At 37.5% G+C, this 24,532-nt stretch overlaps 1 protein-coding gene across 1 annotated transcript in view; it reads right to left on the reverse strand.

Moving 5' to 3' along the window:
- The window catches only part of RIMS1 (regulating synaptic membrane exocytosis 1), a 299,234-nt gene that overhangs the window by 138,801 nt on the left and 135,901 nt on the right, over positions 1-24,532 (reverse strand). The window contains exons 4-5 of the mRNA XM_058419952.1: positions 14,589-14,926; positions 11,504-12,375 (exon numbers count right to left, since the gene is read on the reverse strand). Coding sequence (XP_058275935.1) covers positions 11,504-12,375; positions 14,589-14,926 — 1,210 coding nt within the window. The remainder of the gene's footprint in view (positions 1-11,503; positions 12,376-14,588; positions 14,927-24,532) is intronic.

A 24,532-nucleotide genomic window follows, 5' to 3' on the forward strand; every position in this document is an offset into this window, starting at 1 on the left:
AGAAAACCTAGGCTGGGCCTTCAATTCCATAAGTGCAGTGGCTGAGATCTTTGCTATCCAACCTTCACGATTCAGTAATTTTGCAATGCATTTATCTTAGTTACCTTATCTACTAAAAAAAGTCAACTACTCAGATAGATAATTTTGATCACTTTTATTACTGGCCTTAACTGAGGAGGATCTGCTGACGATCAAGAGAGAATACCAGTGCAAATCTAACAGTGCAGCCACTGTCAGATTTACAGATTTCTGGACTTCCTCTGAGATCATAGGATGATGGATTCATCTCTGTGTGTAAGGAGATTTTGTGGAGTACTTTTCTTCATGACAAGGGCAGTAAGTAACATATTAACTTATAATAGCTATAAAAGATCTGCTGGATAGAATTTTTTTAGAGCCAAAGGTCATCTTAAACAAACCTTAATTCAAGAAATTTGCTCAGCTATTCAATTGCTAACCAAAGCCAGATCTTTTCAGTTAAATGGTGACCAATCTGCAGGTGCTGACTTTTCAGTTTACTGATCAATGACATCAAAATATTATTTTTGTTCCCAACTTTAACTACTGTTTCTAGTTGTTTTGCTAATGTCTCCACTGAGCCAGATTCCCCCCAAGCTCCACACCCCACAGCACAGTGGATGTGGAAGACCCATACCCAAAGTCCCCTCCCCATCTAATGCAGGGTAAGCCGGGATGAAGGGTTGATATGCCAGCACCACTTTTGATAGCCATGCTCAAGTACAGGCTTGAACTGACAGAACCAAATTGCTGCAATCTATTCAGCCTGCAGGAAGAGGCTGCAGGCATCCACCTGCACTTGAGTTTTCCTGCCAAAAGAGAAGTCAAGCAAAACGCGCTCCATGTAAACCCGGACTACAGCAAAAACAGGAGATTCAACCTAAGGTGACAATATCATTACTGCTTATTTAATTAAGCCACATAACCTTACCAAAATTCCTTAAAACAACTTTATTTGCCCCTTGAAAAACTCTCCACCCCCATTACAAAGTAAAAACCAAAAGACTACACATGTTCTGAACTAATTCCTGTACAGGCTATGATTGAAAGGTTATACTGCCATGGGTGACAGACATTTATGTGTTATTAGTTATTATTTTAACTTGTTTCTGTATTTCAGGATAATTTTAACAATTTAACTCACATTCTTTCCTTTTCTTTTCCCTACTACCTGAGTGGATATAGACATGGTTTAATTTCTGATCCCTCCTATAATTCAGATTCCCCCCCAAATCCTTCAATTCTAAAAGAGTCAGGTTAAAACCTAGAAATTTAATCACCAGTACCATACATACTGACCATTCCAAAAAGTACCTGTATCAAGCTGCATTTTCTATTACTTTAAAGTGTTATATACCATCCACACAAACCAAACAAAATAATCACTAAACCCACACATCTAAATGCAGGGTTTAACAGTGACCATGTTGTTTAAGCATTGTCAGAAAATTCGTTCCTAATCCTTATAAAAATTTTCCAGGGCAAAGTAAGATTAGGCCCACAATAGCACAGATAACTGATGTTCTGATGGCAACATGCCTAAAATAAATATCAACATTTGTTGTCGCAGCTTTTTTTTTAAGGGAAACTATGCTGAAACATTAAATTTTTTTAAGGATATATTTGAAGAGAAGGCAAAATGTAGATGATACATTTGTTTAAGGAAAAAACAACTGGTCATTGGAAAAATTAATGTCTTCCTAAGTGTTTCAGAGACTTGTAGGAATAGTCATTCCCTAAGACTTTCTTAGCAGTGATATTTCAAACTTGGTAACAGGAACAGATTAAACAACTTTTTTTTTTAACTGATTTCAAAGCAACCTTTCTGTGGAAAAGAGCCAGCAGCAGCACAACTGAATTTATTCCTAAACGTTCAGTTCCTGTTCCATTCACAGGGGACTGTTTTGCCCTTCTTCAGACACTGTGTAAAGAGAGTGACAACTCCCCTGCTGGCAAATCTGTAATGCCTCTCCCATGGGAGATAAATGAACCTACCTGGGTACACTGGTAAGGTTCAGTGTTACACAAAAATTGGCAGAAATAGCAAGCACAAGTAAGTTTTGAGAACCTACATCTATTTAAAGTTGTATTTCTGAATTCCTTTGCAAGGTCCTATTTTACCTGTAAGTGCAAGTCACTTTTATACGATATTTTAAGTAAAATCTGAGCCTGTAGAGAATACAAAATTCCTTGGCACACCATGTATTTTGATATAAACTTACAGTAATTTGCTGTGGTAGCACTCTGGAGCACGACAGGCAAGAGCTGGCATTACACTTCTGAATGACCCAGGACTTTGCAGAGTTGAAAGAAACGTGGCTATCACTAGCCCTCAGTTCATGACACTGGTTAGTATTCACTGCCAGAACAGAAGTTTTTGCTCATCTCCTGATTCAGCTGAGAACTGTATAAAGTGCACATGGGTTAAAGAGAGTCCCCTGGGGAGCGCAGCATGAGCTTCCTGCTCTGCAAAGCTGTGTCACTCCTACCCAAAACTGACAGGACACCAGTGCCAGGATCTGAAATCCCCACCTCAGAGGTGGGAGCAGGGCTGAGGCACGCCAAGGACTGTAACCAGCTGCCTCAGAATGACATTTCCTCTCTTGTGACACCTGCTGACGATCTTTAATGCAGAACATTCTGACTTTCAAAGACATGACAAAGGCAAAAAACAAAACAAAAATCTGCAGGATTTTATATTCATGCATAGCTCTATTTCCCACCTCTGGGATAAGCCCTGTTAACTACATATCATGATCCCTGAAGTATTTAACTGGAATGGACTCACTGGAGTGCCTTCTAATAGGACACATACATTCTATTTCATATAAAATATATATTCACAAACTTGTACACCTCCCAGGAAAATCTTGTCTTAGTAATGCTTTGAAACTACAGTAAAACAAAGAATATGAAAACATTCTTTCTTATACATTATTGTATATTTTCTTTTTCTCCTGAACCCACTTGACTGCAGCATTCCTGAAGCAGATAATACAGTCTCATTAAACAAGTGTTTCTTATGCATTAGAAAATTAGGTTGCAAGAATCCTTTGGTTAAGTAGGGAGAGAATATGCAGCTTCACCAAAATTTCTTAAGCACACAGAGAGTCATGTGTAAATGTGTAACTCTGAATCTCACAAATTTTGAAATTCTGGCTCGTGATCCTCAAACAAGAGTACCTTTTCCTTGTTATGTTTTGTGGTTTTTTCCCTGAGGATAGGACTCAGTTCAAGAAATGAATAACTGCTAGTCACATCACTGTAATTTCCATATGCAGAATACATCCCATATGTCATTTGTAACACTAAAGCTACAGGACAGTGTAAACCTGCCTGTGGAAAAAAAAAAATTGCACATGCAGGTAAAACCTGAAAAAGATTTTTTAAATTACTGGTTCAAGTAGTAAAGCATGCCTGCACTTCCAGATTCTCTCTATTCTCAGAGAGAAACTGTCTTGCAGAGGCTGATAAAAACAAAGTGAGATTTGGCTGCTCCACCTAGTGGCTCATTAAGTAGAATTTTAATCATTTAAGAACATGCGGCCTTATGGATTAAAAAGGGCCACATCTGGAGTTTTTGTTTTCTCTGAGCAACAGGGCAAGTGACTGCAACTTATACCATTGTGTTAGCCAGTGCCAAAAGGGTTGTCATTCACACTGTGCCTTCAGAGTAATCTCTGGAACAGTTGTGCCCTGGTCCAGCTAGCACTCTCTGTTTACTACTAGGCAGGATACAGGGCAAGAATAAACCCTAAGAGACAGCTTCCATTCACCCTTCTCAGGAGGAGCTCAAGAATGGACTGCAATTCACTACTTGGCCAAAGAAGTCAAAGAATGGCCCTTTCATCTACTAGTCAGTAAATATCACCAGTGGGATGGGCGAATTTGAAATCATAGCACTTTGTGCTTGGCATCACAGGAGAAACAGAGGTAAGAATCAGCTTAAGAGATTACAAAGTGTAGCTCAGGAGTCCCTGATTCTGAAGCCCATATGTTGTACAGGGGAAAGAAGGAAAAAAGTAACCATCAAAAGAATACAAAAACACATGAGCAAATTTTCAGAGGAACATTCAAAATGGACAGGAACAGGATGAAACCATGCTTGTTTACTCAAAGGAAACAGGCATCTCATAATTACTAACCTTCTTTCTGACACAATCAAGTTTTTGATTGTGAGCTATTTATCAGTGTACTGATTTTAGAAAACTCATATAGAGCAGTCTATCTACTCAAAGTAATGCTTAAAGAAAGAAACTGGAATGGTTCATGTGTTCATGTACAGCATCAGAAAAATATTAGCACAAAGTACTTACCAATAATATTCAGTACCTCACAGTATCACCCTGTTGACGAATGTCTGGATGAATGAACATGTTGAATCCATGTTTGGATTCGACAGTATCATCAGAATGAATACACTAAGGAAAGGATACAGACTGAACATCTTCAGAAAAGAACAGAATTAGATGTCTGCTTCTTCCTAGTTAACTCTGTAATTAGCTAAAATTAAAATCCATAACAGTGCATGTATTATTCTAGAAGCCAGTAATTAGTTTACCTTTTTCTTTCATAGGCTTTCATTTTTCCTGCGAAGTGGGACAGGCTTCCCATAGAGGTGGGGAAATGCAAAGGTTTGGATTTCAGTTCCAAGACCTAAACTCATCCTTCAATACACTGCACAGACTAGCCAGTTATGCAGATTTGCCAGACTCAGTTTGGTTAATCTTTCATGTTTCATCTTTTTCTCTAAGTTCTTAGATCAAAAGAGTGACAGTAAATCATGAATAGCAGTTCCCATAACTTCTATGGTATACAAAAAATACATACATATGAAAAATACTGAATAGCAGAAGTATAGGAAAGAATCAGCCTCTGGCTATAACACCATGCCATGTATCAAGTTATTGAGTTTTAAGTCCAGTTAACTTCATGGCAGTACTTTGAAAAGTACTGCTTAGCATCTAAAATTAGGGCAAGCTTTTCAAAAGCTTTTTCATCTCCCTCTTAGACCCTTAAAAGGTGCTCCATGGCCCAGAGCTCACACTCACATTCTCATGCCTGCTACCTGCAATGGTTTCTGTATGGAAAAAACTGACTGCTGAATGCTCTTGAGAATTGATCTTTCATGGAGAAGCCTATAGAACTCCTGGCTTTCTCTACCTGTTCAACACTCTCATAGCTCCTGAAAGTAAAGGTACCCCAAACATTAAGTGTTTTTGAACATAAGACTCCAATCCATCCATGCTTCAGTATCTTCCCTTCTGTAATGAAAATAATCATCTTACTACTGGAAAAATTACTACCAGGACAAATTTGTTGCTTTTTCATGAATTAGATGTGCAGAAGAAAGGTAAGCGACAAAGAACAAACAACTAATAAAATCATGAACTTGTGAAATATCAAGCAACCCAGAAGGCAGGGCGTATTGATAGTAATGAAACATAAGGTGTTGCCAACTGTGATAGATATGAAAGAAATCAAGACTTAACATCATCTTGATAAGTCAAAAGCTGCGTATCTTTTTTCTTTTTCAAAAATTATATTATTATGCAGATTTGTACTGGAAATGGCTTACAGACTGACAAAAAAAAAAAAAAAAAAAAAGAATAAGGTACAGACAGGGGTAATGTGAATTTAGCCCCAGATGTTCCCAGCTTAGATCAGATCCTGCCACAGGAACAGCAGCAGCATTTCTACCATAGAGCAATCTCAGTGCAGGCTCTGAAGAAAATTATTTTTATTTTCAGGAATCTTCCATTTGAAATGAATAAGAAATTATGATTATAGTTTTCCTTAACTTTGCTTATCTGTCCTCAGGGTTAACGTGGTTTCTGGCAGCCAGCTTCAACCTTCCTAGCAGTAACTCAGCCTTCCAGGGGAAGAGGGGAGCACTCACTCAACATCTCTCCCTCCAGCTACTTATTTCTGTTTTCTTTTTTCTCCCCCACTTCTTTCCTAAACTATTCAACCACAATCCATCCCACCTCTCCTGATTTATCATGTTTAGACACCTTGGTGATATTTTTCCTCTGAACTTCCTCCAGAATGCTCACAATCTTGTTAAGGTAAACTAGAAAAAGGGCTGTATTAGGATTTTAGAGGAAAATTCAGCCAGATATCTTCCATGACATCCTCATTTATATGGTTACATATTTCTCTGAAATGCAGGATATCTTGGAAACAATTTGACATTTTCCCTTCCACTCATGTTTAGCTCATCTCACTTGTATGTGCATATACTTTAAATAATTTCATATACAAAACCCAGACTTTTTACTGCCCAACTCTAATTTAACAAGCACTTATTTACAGCTCCATAAGCACCGTAAATAATTTCAGCTGCTCAAAAGCAATGAATTCTGATAACATTGAATAATATTAGCAATGAACAAAACTGAAACTAGAGTAACTTTAAATGATATTTCCATTAAAATCTGAATCAGATGTAGGTCTAAATTACTGCACTAGGACCAGAAGATAAATCTGAACTAGTTTCTAAAAGCAGCAATCTTCTTAGGAAGGGTATTTTAATTTAGACTAAGTTAAATCTCAGCTGCACTTTTAAACAAATTCTGCTCCAGTTTTAAAACTCTATGCCCAACTCTCCACACAAACAGATGTTAAAATATGCTAGCAGATGTTACAGTACAATTTGACTTGCCTACATTCCAGACTGAAAATACCTCAGTCAAAAAGTTTAACTAAAAACCCTTCACAACCAGCCTCCTCTTCTCTACAGCCCCTTCCTGATGTTTTCTTTTGGTTCCTTTATAGGCTCTACTGCACATGTGTGGTTTCTCTCCTAGACCCCAAGGTACCTTCCCTGTCAACAATGCTTACAGAGCCTGGAACAAATCGTTGGGCAAGAATATTATTTATTCTCTCCTTCCCCTGGGAGCACTCCCAAGGACAAGAACCCAAAGGGACCATGGAAACACCTGAAAACAACGGAGGAAGGCGCCAGATCCTTTCCTCCTTGAGCTGAGCCAGCACTGCCATATTTGTCAGCAAACCACAGCATCCCTTTCTGCTCCTGACCTCCACGTCCTCTCCTCCTGCTCACAACCCCCTGCTGCACACCTGGGAATAAACCAAGAAAACAGCAAGATCCCTGCCCACAACATCTTCTAACCAGAAATTAATGTCATAAGAATGAAATTAAATTAAATTGGGTTCCCCTGTTCCTCACAATACTGCAAGAAAGGCATAATGAATGAAAAAAAATCACATCTTCACTGAAGGAAAACAGAAGGCTATTTCAGGAGTTTATTTTTTAAAGAAGGCGACAATTCTATCATGTTCTCCTCACTCCCAAATAAATCCATTAGCAAGTATACAGAGAGAGTTTTACTTAGGTTTTCAACATTTTACTACAAATTTGTGAGTATTAGTTGTAATATCAAGCCTGAAGTGCGTGAACAAAATACACATTTAGGCAAATATGAACAATAAGTATGCAAAATGTAAAATCATTAGCATTATATTTTTTTTTACATAAAAGCGCTGGAGCAGTACCTCCTCAACATTGCTCCAGTTTCCAACAATATTTTATCTTCCAGTTTCAAAGTTTGCATGACAAATTCTGGAGTATCTTTTGTATCCAGCAATGGATATAATAACTTTTATACACCCTCATCTGGATACAAACCTACTAGTTCTACACAAATTCTTATTTTTCAACTTCAAAGAAAATACTTTTTCTGAAACGTAGGCCAAATATAATTTGCATTTTTTACTGGATGGCAGTAGACAGAAACTGGTACTTTTAAAATGAAGTCTGGATTTAATTTTTAATAGTCTGGTTTATGTTACTCTGTTACTTGTCTTCAAAGCAAGTACGAATGCAATTTAAGCCTACATCCTTCTACAAGGATTCCTTTCACCTTGCCAGGACTTCACTGGAAACTCAGTCCACCTATTTTTCAACTATTAGAGATTTCAGAAAAAGGAGTTCTACAGCCTCTCTTAATAATAGAATGAAAATTATTATCAGCAATCTGTAGCATCCTGTAAAGGGTGTAGATAATTTAATAAGAATTTGAGATGACATCCATCAATTATTATTTTTGGACACTGTAAAGAACTCTTTCTCTAGATTTAATCCATCATGGAAACAATTTGTCATAAATCTTTGGATCCTCCAGCAAAGAAGGAAAATCCCAGTGGATTTTAAAAGAAATTTATTTTTTGGAAAGAAAGTATCTCCCAGTGTTTCTGCATATTTTTGAATAATTTTGAAGAAATACGTATTAAATGATTACATTAAATGATTACCAGGGGATGTACTAGATAAATTAGGTTGCTTTTTTGAAGGCTTTTTTGACTCAGAAGGTAGTGTAATGGAATACTACTCTGTTTCTAGGAAATGCAAATGCTAAAACACAGTATCTGCTTTATACGACATTTCTGGCTATTGATTTTCAATACAATCTCATCCACTCTACCTGTACTGTGTCTTTCTCTGGGGCATTATTTGCTTTTAAACATCTCTGTAAGCTGTTTCTCACATTTCTATTTTATTTGTTCAACATAGAACTGAAAATAGTACATCTTTATTACTTAGTTGCAGATCATTTCATATTGGCACTCACCAAATGCAAACATTAATGTTAAGAACTTGGGGGTTTTTTTAATAGGGCCATTCAAAATTTCTGGCTCCATCTATATTACTTTGGCACCAGGTTTCTGACTGAGCTGACATTTAGATAAGAGGGGATGGTTTCCAGACCCTCCTGGGCTTATAAAGTAAAGCACTATAACTTTGATACTGTGCAGTATCTCTCCCAAGTTAAAAGCAAAGAACTGAGTAAATTTTAGTGAAATTCTGTTTGTAACAATGCTGTTAAACTGCAAAGAATGGGATTATGACCAGGGTTATAATAGCAGCATTTTAAAAATTTTATATATATATATATATATATATATATATATATATCTTTAAAGCTAAATCCTTTTATTACTGTAGCATATATGCTTTTAGAGTGCTGGGGGATTTCTAAAATATTTTATTAGGTAATAAAATCTCCTGCCTTTCCATCTATTTTTATAAAATACTCCAGAGTATTTCAAGTACTGATGAAAATGCAACTGTAAAAATAATTGGATAGTTTACTATCAGAAAAGGTTCTGCTTTCTCATTTGTATTCACATTTCCTTTCCCTTCTTTATGGGCTATAAACCCTCATCTTCACAGGCTTTCCATTTACAATCTTTGTTATGAAAAAGTCATATTGAAAATCAGGCAAAAAAAAAAAAAAAAAAAAAAAGCTAAATATCATAGCTATATAAATTAATAAATATAACTCTAATGCAATGGTAATTAATGCATTAAATACCCCACCACACACATGCACACACACACACATACACATATTTATGCTGAAAATTAGATACAAAGTCCCAAGGAATGCTCAATAATGTAAATCATGTACGTGGAGGTCAGTGGTCAGACAGGTCCCTAACATACTCCTATCAGTAATTTTTATTCAAATACAGTGAGGTAGCACTCTGATATGATACAAACCAAAGTCTCCACCCTGTAAAGAGGGACCCTAAACATGTGTCTAGGAGGTAACCAAGAACTTGATTCAGTCACTGAGAACATAAGCCTTTATCAACATCTAAAATTCTCTGGAATTCATAACACTAAAGGAAAAAAAAAAAATCCAAGCCTTAATGTTTTAACAATACACTGGGAAACTGGTCAGAAGCTGAGCCTGAAAGCATGAGCCTGAAAGCAGCTACTGAAAGATTTTAGTTATGAAAGACTATTATAACACAAACTATATCAACATAATTATATCACTATCAGTAACTTTCAGCCTGGACTTGACTTATATAACAACAGCCTTTCAGTTAGTTCATAGGAATAAACTACCCTGATTATAGGAAATTCTACTTCATAAGCAACCTCAAAATGATAAACATAAGGAAAGCAAAAGACAAAGATGGAAAGGAAATGCTATATTACTGACTTCTACTACCAACAGATGGACTCAGGGGAAATTACACAAATCCAAACGTCATCTTAAAACATTGCCATAAAATAAGGGAAAGAGATGTATTGTCTTAGAAAGACAAAATAGTTGAGACTGGAATGGACCTCTGTAAGTCCCTAGTTCAAACACCCTTCCTCAAAAGTGTCAACAGATTGCTCAGGGCTTTCTCCATTTGGGTTTTGAGCATGACAAGGTTGGAAACTGTTCAAATCTCTGTGTGATACACTACAGTATTTGACAAAATTCAGTCAAATAAGTGAGATTTCTTTTATATTTGAGTGGAATATGGAATAAAATTTCAGAGTGTGATCACCACTCCTCCTTAGAAATGAGCAGAAAAGCAAGTTTCCATATTTAAAATGGAAAAGCTCACGCTTAGAAAGTTAAAACAAGCAGTTATTCAGATGAGATAGGAGAGAAATCTGCTATCTTTGCTATCCCTGGAGCTTGAGGTGATAATAGGAGACCACAACATCAGATAAAGACAGACCGACAGGTTAGCATATACAAATAACAGACATGTCAGGAAACAGTACCAGGAACTAAAAGACAATGTAGACAAGCCTTTGGCATTTTCAGTATGAATACCAGCAAGAAACTTTCAAGGTACAAACACAGAGAGTTAAACTAAGGAGCTAAAAGCTACTTCCAAAGACACAAAAAGCTTTCAGCTTACTGTACGGTCACCTGAAGACAAAGTAGGATTATAAGACTGTTGCTAAGTTCTGCCCCAGTCTTTTCTGACAGTTCTTATTTTATCTGTTCACTGTTCCTAAACGTGATTAAGTTCTTCAGCCAGAAGAAAAGCTTTTTTTTAAAAGCACACAGTGTACTACAACTTACTCCTTGCTACTCAGTGTTACCATCAACAGATGAAGACAAACTGAAGACAGATTTTAAACACATATCTGAGCTCAAGAGAAAATTCATCTAGACAAGAACTTTGTCAATTCTCATTTCTTTTCTACATAACACTCCCTTTCCCCATATATACCTGTCCTTAGTAACAATGAACTCTGGCAGATTTTTGATATTTTATTAAGTGTAGTAAAAAATTGCATGTCTTTTGATGCTTTATAATGGTCTCCTCTGATTGTTACAGAACTCGCTTTTCACTTCAATCCATCCACAGAAAACTGTTCTACATACAGACAAAAGAATGAAGTAATGACCAAAGGAGTACAGATATCATCAAGAGAGTAGACTAGAACCTTTGAATTCTGCCAGTTCCAGGTGAAAGAGGGAAGAGAATGAAAAGGAAACTCATCAGCTGACGCTACCTGTAACCACCTCATCTAAGAATGTAAAAGGAAACATTGTAAAGCAAATGTAACCATGTATAAGACACTTCTCAGTTGGCAAAAAAAGACAGGCAAGGGGGGAAAAGTGTATGATTAAAAAGAGGAAAAGAGAGAGAAAAATACAGATTTTTTTTTTTTCCCCCAAATCATGGCCATGTGCATAATATACAGAAAAGTCCTTACCTTTTTCACTGACACTTTCACTTTCTATCTCCACATCTTCACAGCTAGTATATTCTGGTGTTGATGCCCCTTCTTCCTCTGAGCTACTAACTGACATCTGCCTTTTCTTTCCGCCTCTTTTTGCTCTATGAGGCTTTGGAGGGGATGGCCGCACTGATTCCGACTGGTCAGAGCTAAGGGAATCATTCCTTAGCATGGTCTCCATTTTCTCCCGCTTTGCTTTTCGCATGAGAATAGCAGAGCTAGGATCAAGGCGGCTCTGTTTTATAAAGGAATCGTGGTTCTTGTATTCTACGTGTTCTATAGGAACTGGACTATGCCTGGGAGTTGGTAGGCTATGATTAGTTAATTGTTTAGAAACAGAAATTCTTACATCACCTGTTCTGTCTATAGAGTACGACCTCTGAGTTTCCACAAGAGATTTTCTGTCCTGAGTTCCCTGTAATTGTGAGCGTTTTCCTAATTTATTCTCAGGTACCTCCGCTTCCTCCATTTCTGTGTGTGGCAAAGCTACATCACTGTGTCTTCTCTCATGTCGTGCTTTAGAAACTTTGGCGTGCATGCGCATCTGCTGCTCCTCAGGGTGTGGTTTTACAGGATATCTTGCCAGATTGGGGTCACTCCTGTAACGGGTATGATATTCATCTTCCTTCCTTTGTTTTTCATCATCAGGCACTTTGCCCTCCTCAAGTTTCTCTGGCAAGTCTGGGTAATCCTGTGACTTGCCTTTCTCCAGCCTTCTACCTTCATGCCGCTCTTTACGCTCCCTGTCATCTGTTGGTCCTTCTTTTTGAAGTGAGGATTTTGGCACACGCTTACGCTCACTCTTTACACCTTTGCCATTCTGGTCAGAAACCAATACTGCCTTCTTCCTACAATGAAAGGGAGTACATCAATATGAAGAATTGAATGGAAAATAGAAATACTTGCATACAGTTATGGAAAACAAATTCAAAGCCAGGATAATCTATGGCAAAACAAAAAATACTGTTTAAACATAAATTAAATCTATTAATCCTTCCATCTTAATTTTATTTTCCAATAGTAAACAACTTCCAGAGTCCACAAAAATATAAATTATGAATGGTCCAGTTAATGAGTTTAAAAAAAAAAAAAAAAAAAAAATTGACATGGATAGAGATAATTTCCCCACGTAAGAAGACCCAGAGTTGTCTTTGTAGTAACTGCAGCATTATGACAGAGTACTGGAGTTTGTTCTCCATTTTTCTGGCAGCAGTCGTGGGAGTTAGAGACTAACCGCACAATTCACTTCAAGTGCCCTGACAGCATAGATATAAATACCACCAAATGGAGCATCTACCACAATAATATTACAGAAAGAAGTAATATAGATATTTAAAAAATGCAGAAGATAATATATCCAGAAATAATATTTAAACTAGTTTGATTTATCTTGTTGAAACTCTAAAAAGCACTGCCCATTTCATAAGCATGTAAAGGAAAGCAAATTGATTCCTTGAGATAAATTAAATGGTATTCCTTTCTCCAGTAATAAAAGAGGATAAGTTAATTTCTCTATGCAGACACAAGTAGAAAACAATAAATAATGAGGCTGCATGATTTTTTTTTCCCCTCTTTCATATTCTGCTTTGGGAAAATAAGCAAGCCAAATAATCCTAAAATTCCCATGTGCTGGATATTTTTATTTCTCTCATCATTCCAGTTGCCCTTACATTTAGCAGTTCACATATGAATCCATTGATTTTGAAGAAGGATGAACACACTCTACAGCATACTTGAGAAAAATGCACACTGGGACAAAGGCACTAGGACTTTGTTTTGTGGCACTGAATCTTCCACAACTGACACATCTTTGGATTACATATCAAAGACTCTCACAAAGAACGAATTTGGACATCATCCACATTAAGCTCCTGTCTCTTCCTTTTTTTCCCTCCATCTCCCATTCCTCCTGAGTTTTTGGCAATTAATGGGACCTGCGCTTATTATAGATGGTCTTCAATCAGAACGCTTAGAAATTAATTTAAAATTCTCAGTGACAAGTAAAGAACACTTATTTTGTATAATTAATATGAACATCTCACTTTGGGGCAGCAAAGCAGAAATATAAAGTGTTTTGCTGCCCTGAAAATTACAACTGGTCTGGGGTCCTTCCCTGTTTTGGGGTACAAAATTCAACAGAATTAGGGGAGGGCATCGTGTTCATTTACCCAATACATATGCAGAACATTAATCTGAATTTGATACAGTTAAACCCAGACTGATCTCACCCACACAGTAAGTTACTAGCCACTGCTCATCATCCATTTTCAGCTCCAAAAGCTAGGGGAAAAAAAAAAAATCATCAACCATTCTGACCAGAATCTGAAGAATCCTCTATGGCAGACACCTGTTTTGTTGTCACAGGCTTCCTCCTCAACTGCTCTGCCATCAGTCAAAAGAACAGAAACTGTTTCACAGCATTAGCCTCTCTTGATTTGCTGTTCCTCAAGCCATTCATCACATGGAATGCAGCTCAGGAATTACCTCATTTTCTCACTTTAAAAAGTTTGCTTCTGGTTGCTTTATTCCTTCAAAAAGCTTGCTCTGAATTCAAGATAGTACTACTGCTGTTCTACGTGAATGTTAACTTCGCACATGTAAATGAGGTCTTTTAACTGTATTATTTTTAACAATAAAGTTGGATATATCATTGATGAAGAGATAAAACGTAAGGTTATCTGAAAGAATTCCACAGGGTGTTTTCTGATTGCTTAGGTGTGGATTTTTCAGAAAAGTGTTGCTTTAAAAATTCAAGAAATCTAAAGGCTTGCTCTTTGTTTAATACTTTAAAATACCAGTCAAATTTAAAATTAAAAGTGACCTACAACTCTATATTAAAAGTGTACACCAAAATGCATTGAATTATATGGGAATATCCATAAAATACATTTTTTCCTTGTTTTTGTTGCACATACCAAAATAGATGATGTATTTGCCAGCAAAAATTTATCCTTCCCTGGTCAGTAAATTTACTTTTTGTTTTTGCATAGTAGAAAACATATAGAAGGTCCAGTGAACTAGCATTTATAATGGTAGGCTCTATCTAGACAGAAAGTATTACCTCTCTTTTGGAGGTTCACTTCTAGACCTTGAAGCTTGCTTTTGGTCCAGGCCCATCGCTGGCTGCGACACTTCTGCTCCTTTCCTGCGGTCGGGTTGCGCACTGGAAGAGATTTCCTGTGATGAGGCAGCTGCTGTACTTAAAGGAGTCTGTGACCTCGATCGCTCTTGAAGTCTTGCTTTCTTTTCTCGCGGTGCATCCGAGCTTGCGCCAGTTGCCGTATCACTCAGCGTTCCGTCCTGACTGGGCGAGGGCTGTGGTCCACTTCCAAAAAACCACGCTCCGGACTTCGTTAGGATTTCTTGCTGCTTTCGACATAAATTGCATACCCACATAACCTAGTTGAAGACAACAAGAAGAGTCAGTGCAGCTACCTCCCAGAGCGTGGAATGCACGCTCACTACTGCAGAGCAGGTAGGACCCCTGGCTCTCTGAACTAGTGAGGCTGGTGCTCATGACAGGACCCAGAACATGCTGCTCCACCGGCTAGAGCCAAGCATCCTACAGGCACATGCGAGCTTCTCCAAAATGTGTTGTCAATATACATCTGTCCTACCTGTGGCAATCCTCCCTCAGCCCAGCCCTAGTTCTCCTCTGAACAGACACCAACAACGTGACCAGTGCTTGTTGGGGGTTGGATGCAGCGGGGGGTGGGTTGGGTTTTTTCCACTGGTGTGGATCACTGTCAGGACAGACGAGCCCACCAGACTGTAAACAGGACTTGCACCTCAGGGGGCAGTGTCCTACCCAGCTAACGCCCAACATCCGTAGTCACAAAACTGACACAGTATTTTCTTGTGACTAAATTCTCTCACATTAAATAACTCCACATTATCCTGCAAATAAATTCATTATGTACCTTGGATGATTTCAGCTACACCTACTGCAACTACTTAGAGGTGTAAAGTAAAACTGTAAGAACTCTTAACAGAAAACTAAATACACCAATGAAAAGAATGCAAAAGTACCATATTTTGTACTACTTGCAAATTATCATCATTATCTCTCTGAGTTATAGCTGCAAATAATAAGTTAACAAACCTGTGTCCCTGTTAATCAGAGTTGAGCTGTGTGCATAGACTGTGGTGCCTAGGATTTTTTTTTAAAAATGTGGGAGTTAATTTCTTACACACAGATACACAGGAGCACACACATTAAAGCAAGACTTTATGTTTCCAGCCTGTATACTGTAGAGACAGTCTTATGTACAGGAGCAACTCACCAGAAAAAAATAAATCGCAATCAAGACTAAACTATGTGAAAATTAAAAAAATTAAGACAAAGGAAAAAACGGTTTTCCAAAAGAAGAAAAACTAGAAGAGAGAGGATTTTTGCCAGAAATAAAAATAGAGATGAGAGGAAATAAAGCTGATTATTATTAAGGAAAATGGTAAAGAAAATCTCTTAATTTAATATGGAATGTATATAGGAACGGGTAAAATTGCAATGAGGCTAAGAAGGATGACAAAAGTTGGAAGGAAAAATATGCTTGAATTATTTTGTAATTCAATACAGGAATGATGTAACAGTCACAAAATTATACAGTGCTTAAAATTAAGAAAAAAGAGGAAAAAAACACTTCATGGAAGAAATTGAAACAGGACAAAATTTTGTTACTGAGCTCTCTTGGTCTCTGGCCTGTGGAGGTAGTGGCTTACAAGGCACAATGAAAACTTTAGGCATTGTACATATTTAAAATAATTAACATTTATTTAAAACACTCTAGAATAGACTATCTTTTTAGGTCTGAAAACTACATCAGAACTTCCAAGAGCATTTCTGCACTGTTTGACCAAACCACACAGAGAAGACATCCAACTCTTTACCCTCTGTCAGGATTGCTGATTTTATCAAAAGATGACTGTTCTATTTCTTCTATTTAAGAAGGAAAAGAAAGTATCTACTAATACATTAATTAAAAAAGACCCAACCTTTATCAAAAGCTACAGTTATTCCAGCAGGGGAATAAACATATCATGATGAAAACAAATAACACTCAGTAGGATAATAGAAACAGAATCTTTGACAGAGATAAATGCTAGACCTTAAAAATAAAAAAAACCCAACAACAAAAAAGCCCTTTATTCCAAAACATCTAATTTATTCCATCTAGTCCACCTCAAAAACCAGCAATTAAGTTTATGAGACCACCTGTTCTAAATAGAACAGACTTTTAGTCGATCAGATTATTATTACAGGTATTCAAAAAAGCCAGCAAGACTAAAAGGAAAAGAAGCCACATTTTAAAATACTTTTATAGGATCTGCCACAGTTGTTAGTTTAGTTAGAGTATTAGACAGCAAGAGTATGCATGCAAATGTGTCTGTGTATAAAATCTATGTCAATGCTATAAACCAAAGTCAGTAACAAAGAATGTCATTACCTGCATTTTATCAGTTTCCAAGAAACGTTGAAAAAGTGTTAATAAAAAATTAATCTAGAGTTAACTAGAGTTTGTTTAAAGGATAAGGTATACTAAATTAAAAGTAAATGATCCTAATTAAATTGCATACATATGTATGTATGCAAGCCCAGTAACATACTTCCTTTACAACTTAATGTATTCAATATTTTTAAGTATGCATAAATTATGTAATAAAATTCAAGAAAATACTGTTAATTTACATAATCACATTTGATACTGTAATTAATTTTATGCAAATATTATGAGATACAAACAAATAAGAATAGCTAATGCACAAAGAGACTCTGAAAAATACAGAATACTGAAAGAAGAAATACTAGACAAGTAAATACATACCCATTTTCTTACAGCTATTTTTAAACTCGGCATCTCGGACACAATACGTACCAGTCACCACAGATTATACACATAGGAAATCCGTATTATACTCACATAGAAGCTATACTACCATCCCTGTTTAGGAATCTCTTCAGGAATTAAAAAATGCTACAGATGCCTTGAGATCTATTTGGTCCAAAAGGAATAAAAATAAAAGCTCTTCTTTAAGAGGGGAAATTAAAAAAAAATCAAAAATTGAGGTGACAGAAGAGTTTCAGTGACAAAACTGTATATTGAAAAACATTTTTAGAGAAGTATGTGGAGCAAGCAATTTAGCAGCATGCAAGAACTATATCCTGATTGAAAATACTGGGATGTGGTCCAAACTAATCTAAACTAAAGCAGGTCTGTGTAATAACTTATCTTAACAATCCACAGATGTTAGGCAACCAAACAAATGCTCTGATGAAGGATTACAGTTCTCTAATGTGGCTTCTGGACCTCCACGCGATGCATCAGTAAAATGAAGAATGTTAGACCATTTTACTCTGGCCTGTCACTTCAAAAATAGTTTCTGTTTACTCTCCTCTGGACAGTGAGCTCTGATGAAGTGCTACATTAAGTCATTCAAGACATCCAGAGTCTGGTTTTTGTTTCTGGGTTTGTTTCTGGTTTATTGCATCCTTGCACATGTCAATGCAATTTCACACGTGAAGCTGTAATTAAAGAGAACCAGTAAAAGGGTGTTCTTCATTCAAAGGGTTCATATGCATGGCTCTGGAAAAAGGTGCATTTTCACAGCATAGCAAAGGGTTCTGGGCTTTACTGCTACATAACAAAAAAGACCAGTGGCACACACAGGACTCAGCACAGGTGGGTCAACAGTTCCCACACAGATTCATGTGGAAACTTCACAGGCCGTGTGAAAACATGCTAGAAGGATCCCATGCTTGCCTTCATGTGGAATACAGAGTATTTCATTCACAGAAAAAATATTCCTCAAACTTACTCTTACAGGTACTGCTGAATGTGATCCGCAATGAGGAGGAACAGTATTCCTGTACTAACACAACATGAAATTCCAACTTGAAAGAGCCCATAGTAAGTAATATATATATATATATATATATATAACTATACACACAGAAAAAGCATTTTCAGTTACAAAAATAAGAACAATTCTACATAATTCTGTATTTCAAACCCGCATTTTAGAATGCAGAAAAAAGGCGTTTTTTCAAATTCAGATTTGGAAACTTCCAAACATGCACTGGGAGGCTAAAGTCACATTGTGGGGGGCACAAAAGTTATACCAAATTTATGTGACACATGCCGGGCAAAACTCAGACTGAGGTCAGAGCAAGTTCCCCAAATCCTTCACCCAAGCCCAGATTCTGAGGAGGGTCCATAAGGAGCACATTCCTTTATGCTTCCTGAGTTTAGAAATGGAAATCTCACAGTTAGGATGACTCCCATGCATCCTGCTTCATCCCTATGCAGCAAATTAGGTAACAAGTGTGCTAATAGAACGGGCCACAAGCTGTTCCTTACTGAACCTTCACACTATCTTAATTATTTCCCTTCTGAAGGGAGTACACACAACATTTTTTCAGGTTATTGATTTAATTTACATTCCGCCTACACATTTTTGGAAGACACTAGTTATTTCAGACAGATCTAATTAGGCAGACCCTCTTCACTGCCTGAGGCACCATCAACTTCAGCAGAGCTCTGCCGCCACCCTGCAAGTTGTCTCTTGAAAGTCAAAGAGAAGAAACTGTAACAATTAGCTCCTGCAAAATTTTCATTCACAAAATTAAGTTAGATTACGTATCACCTAATATTTCTGAGATAACATTAAAAACATGCAACAAACTGTGAAATTATTATAGAGCAGTGCATTTATCTCTTCTGATATATCAAAATGATTTCTGTAATAAAAACCTAGCTAAAATGTTGCAATTGCTTCACTCCATTAAAATATAAATAAATAAAGCTGAAAATCTACTTGAATGCTTACATTAGTCCAAAATCTTAATAAATAAGCAACTCTGCCTTTCTAATGAAAGTGTACTCATGAGTCCAAGTTTCCATTAAATATATTTTTCAAAATGTGCAGACAGCTGGGTGCATCCAATAGCTCCTGCTCAGCAAAAGGGAAGGTCCTCTCCCCAATTCCCGCCTCTCTTATTCTCCTTTCTTCCTATCTGGGTTGGTTCTCTCCCTTTCCTTCTCGCAGGAAGGTTCTCTGTGCCACACACACTTGAACACCGTTCCTTAATGGTCAGGTTCTCCCAGGAGCCATTTGTACTTAAAAACACTGCAGAAACTTATCTGTATTTTCTTAAACTGGTTTCATTCTCTGTCACATCTATTTTTTCATGGAGGGAATGAGGAGTAGTCAAACCATGTGACCAGAAACAGAGGCAAATGAGGATAAAGGTTTGTTTTGCCTACAACACAGTCGCAGCATCTCGCATTAAATTACATCTTGAAATGACACCAGTACTGGCACAGTAGACTTACACAGAAACATTTTTGAGCACTGAAGCCAAATGACACAAAATAATCATTATTTGTGCAAGGATCTTTGCTGTACTTCAAAGCAAGGTGACTCCAAGCAAGTTGCTACCTGGAAATGAACCACAGAACACTCTGATTCCCCACCTCCCAGGAAAAAATGACAATAAAATGCTAAAGGCAGAAGACCAAGAGTGTGCCACGTAGCCTTGTGTCAGTTTACTCACACCAATACTCTAAAACTGAGGAATCATCCCAGATTACATTTAATTCATTAGCAAAGAAGTAGTAAAGGAGTCTAGGTTCTGATTTTTCTAAAGCCTCTCATCTAGACCGAAGGGTTCAACAGGGCCATGCAGTTCTCTGCTGCTCACCTCTCCAATCAGGGAGAGGACCACTTTGTTCATGCTGATGGTCACCAGACATACAGTGCTCAGCTATGTCAAGGCGGTGACAATAAAGCCATTTTAATTTAGTATTCTCTGTTCTTCTGTTCTCCCATCCCTATGGAATATACTTATTCCTGAGCAGATTTTCTTCAGAACTTAGGTTTTCAGCTAGATATTTTTATTCCAGTTTGTCAAGAAAAGGAAGATTTTGCAGACAGCTGATTGTGTTCTTCCCTATTTTCTGCCTGCACCCTACAATAATGTGCTACGCCACTGGACAAATTTAATCAAATTTTGCACAGGCATGGAAGTTTCCAGGTGGTTATAGCCTTAAAAGTTACATAAAGCATGCAGTTCTATAAAAGCCCTATAAATATTTCATTAGTGCAATCTTTTTTGGCATCATAGAATTGACACGGCAATTCAACCGCAAGACATGTTCATAGCAAATGAGGCTGCTCACGGAACTACCTGCTGCCTTCAAGCCTGTGGTGTCATTTACAAGCTTGACTAAGAGCTTCCAGGAGGGATGCTTAGAAGTCTGCCTTACCAGAATTTTCCACTTGCACAACAGACTGCACCTCCTACTCTTTTTCTGCTTGCCTGGCATGTTACATTTTCAAACGGGATTCTGTGCGTACAAATAAGGATTCGAGTAAGATGCCTAAATTGTTTCTGTCTACACTGAAATGACTACAGGTATGGCAGGTATTTAGGTCTCCAGCCAAAGGGAGTCCACTCGCCTTCACGTGGAAACAGTGAACTAAAATAAAATCCTGTGTATCCTAAATCCTATGTCTACTACAGCCTAGTGCCTTTAGCTGTAAGTCAGAATATCGCACCTCACTGCCAGAGGAGCTGGGTCCCATGTGCCAGCCCTAAGTATGTGTCGTATGCATGTGTCTAGGGCATGAAAAATGGCATTGGATGCCTACTTTTAGGCAACTGAGCACACAGTTCACACACTGGTCCTAATCATGCTCCTGGCCTAGGTTCTTAAATCCACAGCTAAAAAACTGCCTATAGGAGAGGGAAAAGATGCAGTGGAGCAGTGATTCAAGGAGTTAACATCAAAAGGGCATTTCATGCTAGTTTTGTTGCCACTGCTGTTAGCAACAGCATTACTAGCCATTTTAAGATTAAAAAGGGAAAGAAAAAACACCTGACTTTCTTCACATGCCCTTCTGCCAAAATCTCTCAGCTACTGCTGCCAGTCTTTCAGAAAGTTGCCAACAACTTCCACAAAAAATTAAACATTATCTAGAGTAACCCTGCAGCAAACTGAGTGTTGGAACTCAGACATTTTGGCAACTCTAAAGTAACAATATGAAATATCATCTCTAAAACAGCACACAGCCATGTTCCAGACACATGTACTTCTCTGAGAATATCTTTGGAGTTCAAGGAAGAAAGCAAAATCACAAGTGGTGAAGGCAGTAGTGTCTAAAAATTCACAATAGCACATTTACATACAGTAATTTAAATATTCTCCTGCAAGTTCTTTTCTAAACCTGCTACACAAAGAAATTAGTTAACACATGGTACTAAAAAAAACCTCCAAAATCTTATCAGTTATTAGTTAACAGCTGTAATCTTCTAAAGCAAGACTATAGCTTTGGTCTCTTTCCTCTTAGATTATTTTTCAACTTTATTTCTCTTGCCTGAATTTCCTTCCATTTCTTCTGATAAAATAGTAGCCATGAATTGCTAGCCACATTTTCTGTGTCACACATCAATCTCTATTCTTCATAGACCATTAAGTTATCCTAGGAATTATTATCTCACAGATAATTTTTGTGTGTTCTTCTAACCTTCTTCAAAAATACCCTAAGAAGTTTTGTATATCTCTTTGAACATTTAGCTGTCTTGATGAGCCACAGAAGCTGTACTCCTCTTAATTACTTCATGGTTCCCATAGTTACAGATACACATAGAACACAAATATTTTTTTTTTCTATTACAGAAATCTCACAAAATAAGGTAAATGGCATGAAACAGCTTTACAGTCAGGACTGGCATAAAGTTTTAGTTGCTATTCATAAAACAGAGACAACTCTGTTTATCCACTTACACATCTAAAAACAGCAGTAAAAATATAGAAATGCTCAGAACCAGACTGTCTTTAATTGTGGATGGGTTTGAGAGGTTGTCTACCTAAAACACGTATTTGAGGTTCCCAGCCTGTACAGTGCCTATCACAGCTGAGTTAATGAGAGGAACATACTGGCCTTGATAGCCTCCAGGAGCATGGGGCCATCAGGAGATCTGTTCTGGGCACCTCTGTCTGCAGAGGCAATTTCAGAGAAAAGAAAAATGGACACAGGAGACAAGCAAAGCTTACAGACACTGCTGGGATCCATAGGAAGTGACAGTGGAGCTGAGACTAACAGAGCACTATGAAGCACGATGCAAAAACTCAGGGGCTGTGAGGAAGAGGAGGATTACCACTGGCTGTGTAAATAGGGATAGAAAGCAACAGAGAATGGCTGGCAGTTCAGGAATACTCCTGGTGGGAATGGGCTGAATATACAGCAGAGTGACAATCATGTTAAGACGAAGATTTTTATGGATGATGTAACAAGCTGCCAAGGGAACATAAGGGAGCATGTGCAGCACATTTGGATCTGTCAGTTATAACAAATGCCCAAAATCCTGTTTGGATGAACAAAATATTTGGGAGAAGAAAAAAGCATACTTTTGACATATTGCAGGATCATCTCATTGCAGTGATCTCTGCCATGCAGCTTGACAAAAATCTTCTCTGACCACTTGGATTGATCATCTTTCCACTCGCAGAGAATCACGATTTATGAACATGAACTCTGCTCAGACAGAATTTTTCTCTGTTCCCCACCAACTCCTGTGCTGAGAAGTTCTGGCTGCTGAGTTTTGCCTAGAGTTCACACACTCCCATGTCCACACAAAGCCTAGAATAAAGCTGTCAGAGCCTTACAAGCAGATTGTGAAATGAGGCATCTAATCTGTGAGTGATACAGTGGGAGGAGAGTGGCACCAAGCATATGCTTCCTCCTGTGCCTGGGCAGCTCCACACACAGCCCTAGCTCACCTCCACTGTCTGGGACAGTCCTCCTGAGGCAGAGCACAGAGATATGAAATGGTTTCTGATCTGTTACAAATATATATTTTTACATACAGATAACAGCACTAAACAGAATCCAGATAAACCTGGAAATGTAAGCTTAAACAAAATCATTACAAACCTTCACCAGATTGATTGTGCATGTTTTAACTTTTCTTAAGAAAACAAAAGAAAACCCTCAGTGAAAGAAAATAAGTTCTCAGTGAAATAGCAAAATTCAGAAATTAATATTTGTGAAATTTTTAGCTTTCAGAATAATTTTAAAAAGGCACCATGATGTAAATTTAGCTGGACAGAACTTTTCATGCTTGGGGAGTGTTGAGCACCACATGGTAGCTTTAGTATTTTGCAACAATCACTACTACCCAGTAAGGGTTTTGACAAAGCACCAAATAGGATTATGCCCTATACATGTTATATATACTCAGATTTCAACATCTGTCCCAGACTGACCCTGAAGTTTATCGTTTTCTTCACAGAATTAGAAATACTTAACCCTGACTTTTTGTTATAAATGCAAATGCATGTAATCCTTATAATTACAGAAAGCAAATTCTTCCCACTGATATCATCACAGCAACTTCTTATATGTTTAAAACAAACACAGACTTTATTTCTACAACATTCTACCTTACACAGACTAGCAACCTGATCTCCTCATATGAAAAAGCTACCAGAGCATCCTGAGGAAACACAACATACTGTTAGTGTTGGCTCAACACCTGATTTGCATTTACTCCCTTACCAAAAGGATGACAAAGGGGTTTTGGCTTTTTGTTGTTTGGGTTTTTTAAAATTTCATCTTTGTTGATCCTACCTTCTGAGACGTCCATGGTCCTTTCTTTTAATTCTCCCACCTTTCGCTCCAGGTGCAGAGTCTGAGGCTAAGTTGATTAAGTCTGTGCTATCTGTGCTATCAAGCTCGAGCACAAAGGAATCTCAGTAAATCTGGGATGGAAGATTTGAGGAAGGGGAAGAGAGAGTATCAGTGTTCTACAGCAAATTTGAGTGGATATTTCAGATTTATTTAAAAAAAATGGGGAAAACAATGGGTTTGGTAAGGAAAAGCGAGATTTTTAGGAAAGCAAAGACTATGAGAGACTGAGAAAGGGTTAAACAACTGTGGGTCTGAATACAGAAGATTTGAAAGATAAGGAAAAGGAAAATGGGGCAGGAAAATGCTCTAGGAGTT

This window comes from Hirundo rustica, chromosome 3 (assembly GCF_015227805.2).
Source record: "Hirundo rustica isolate bHirRus1 chromosome 3, bHirRus1.pri.v3, whole genome shotgun sequence".
Taxonomy (NCBI): Eukaryota; Metazoa; Chordata; class Aves; order Passeriformes; family Hirundinidae; genus Hirundo; species Hirundo rustica.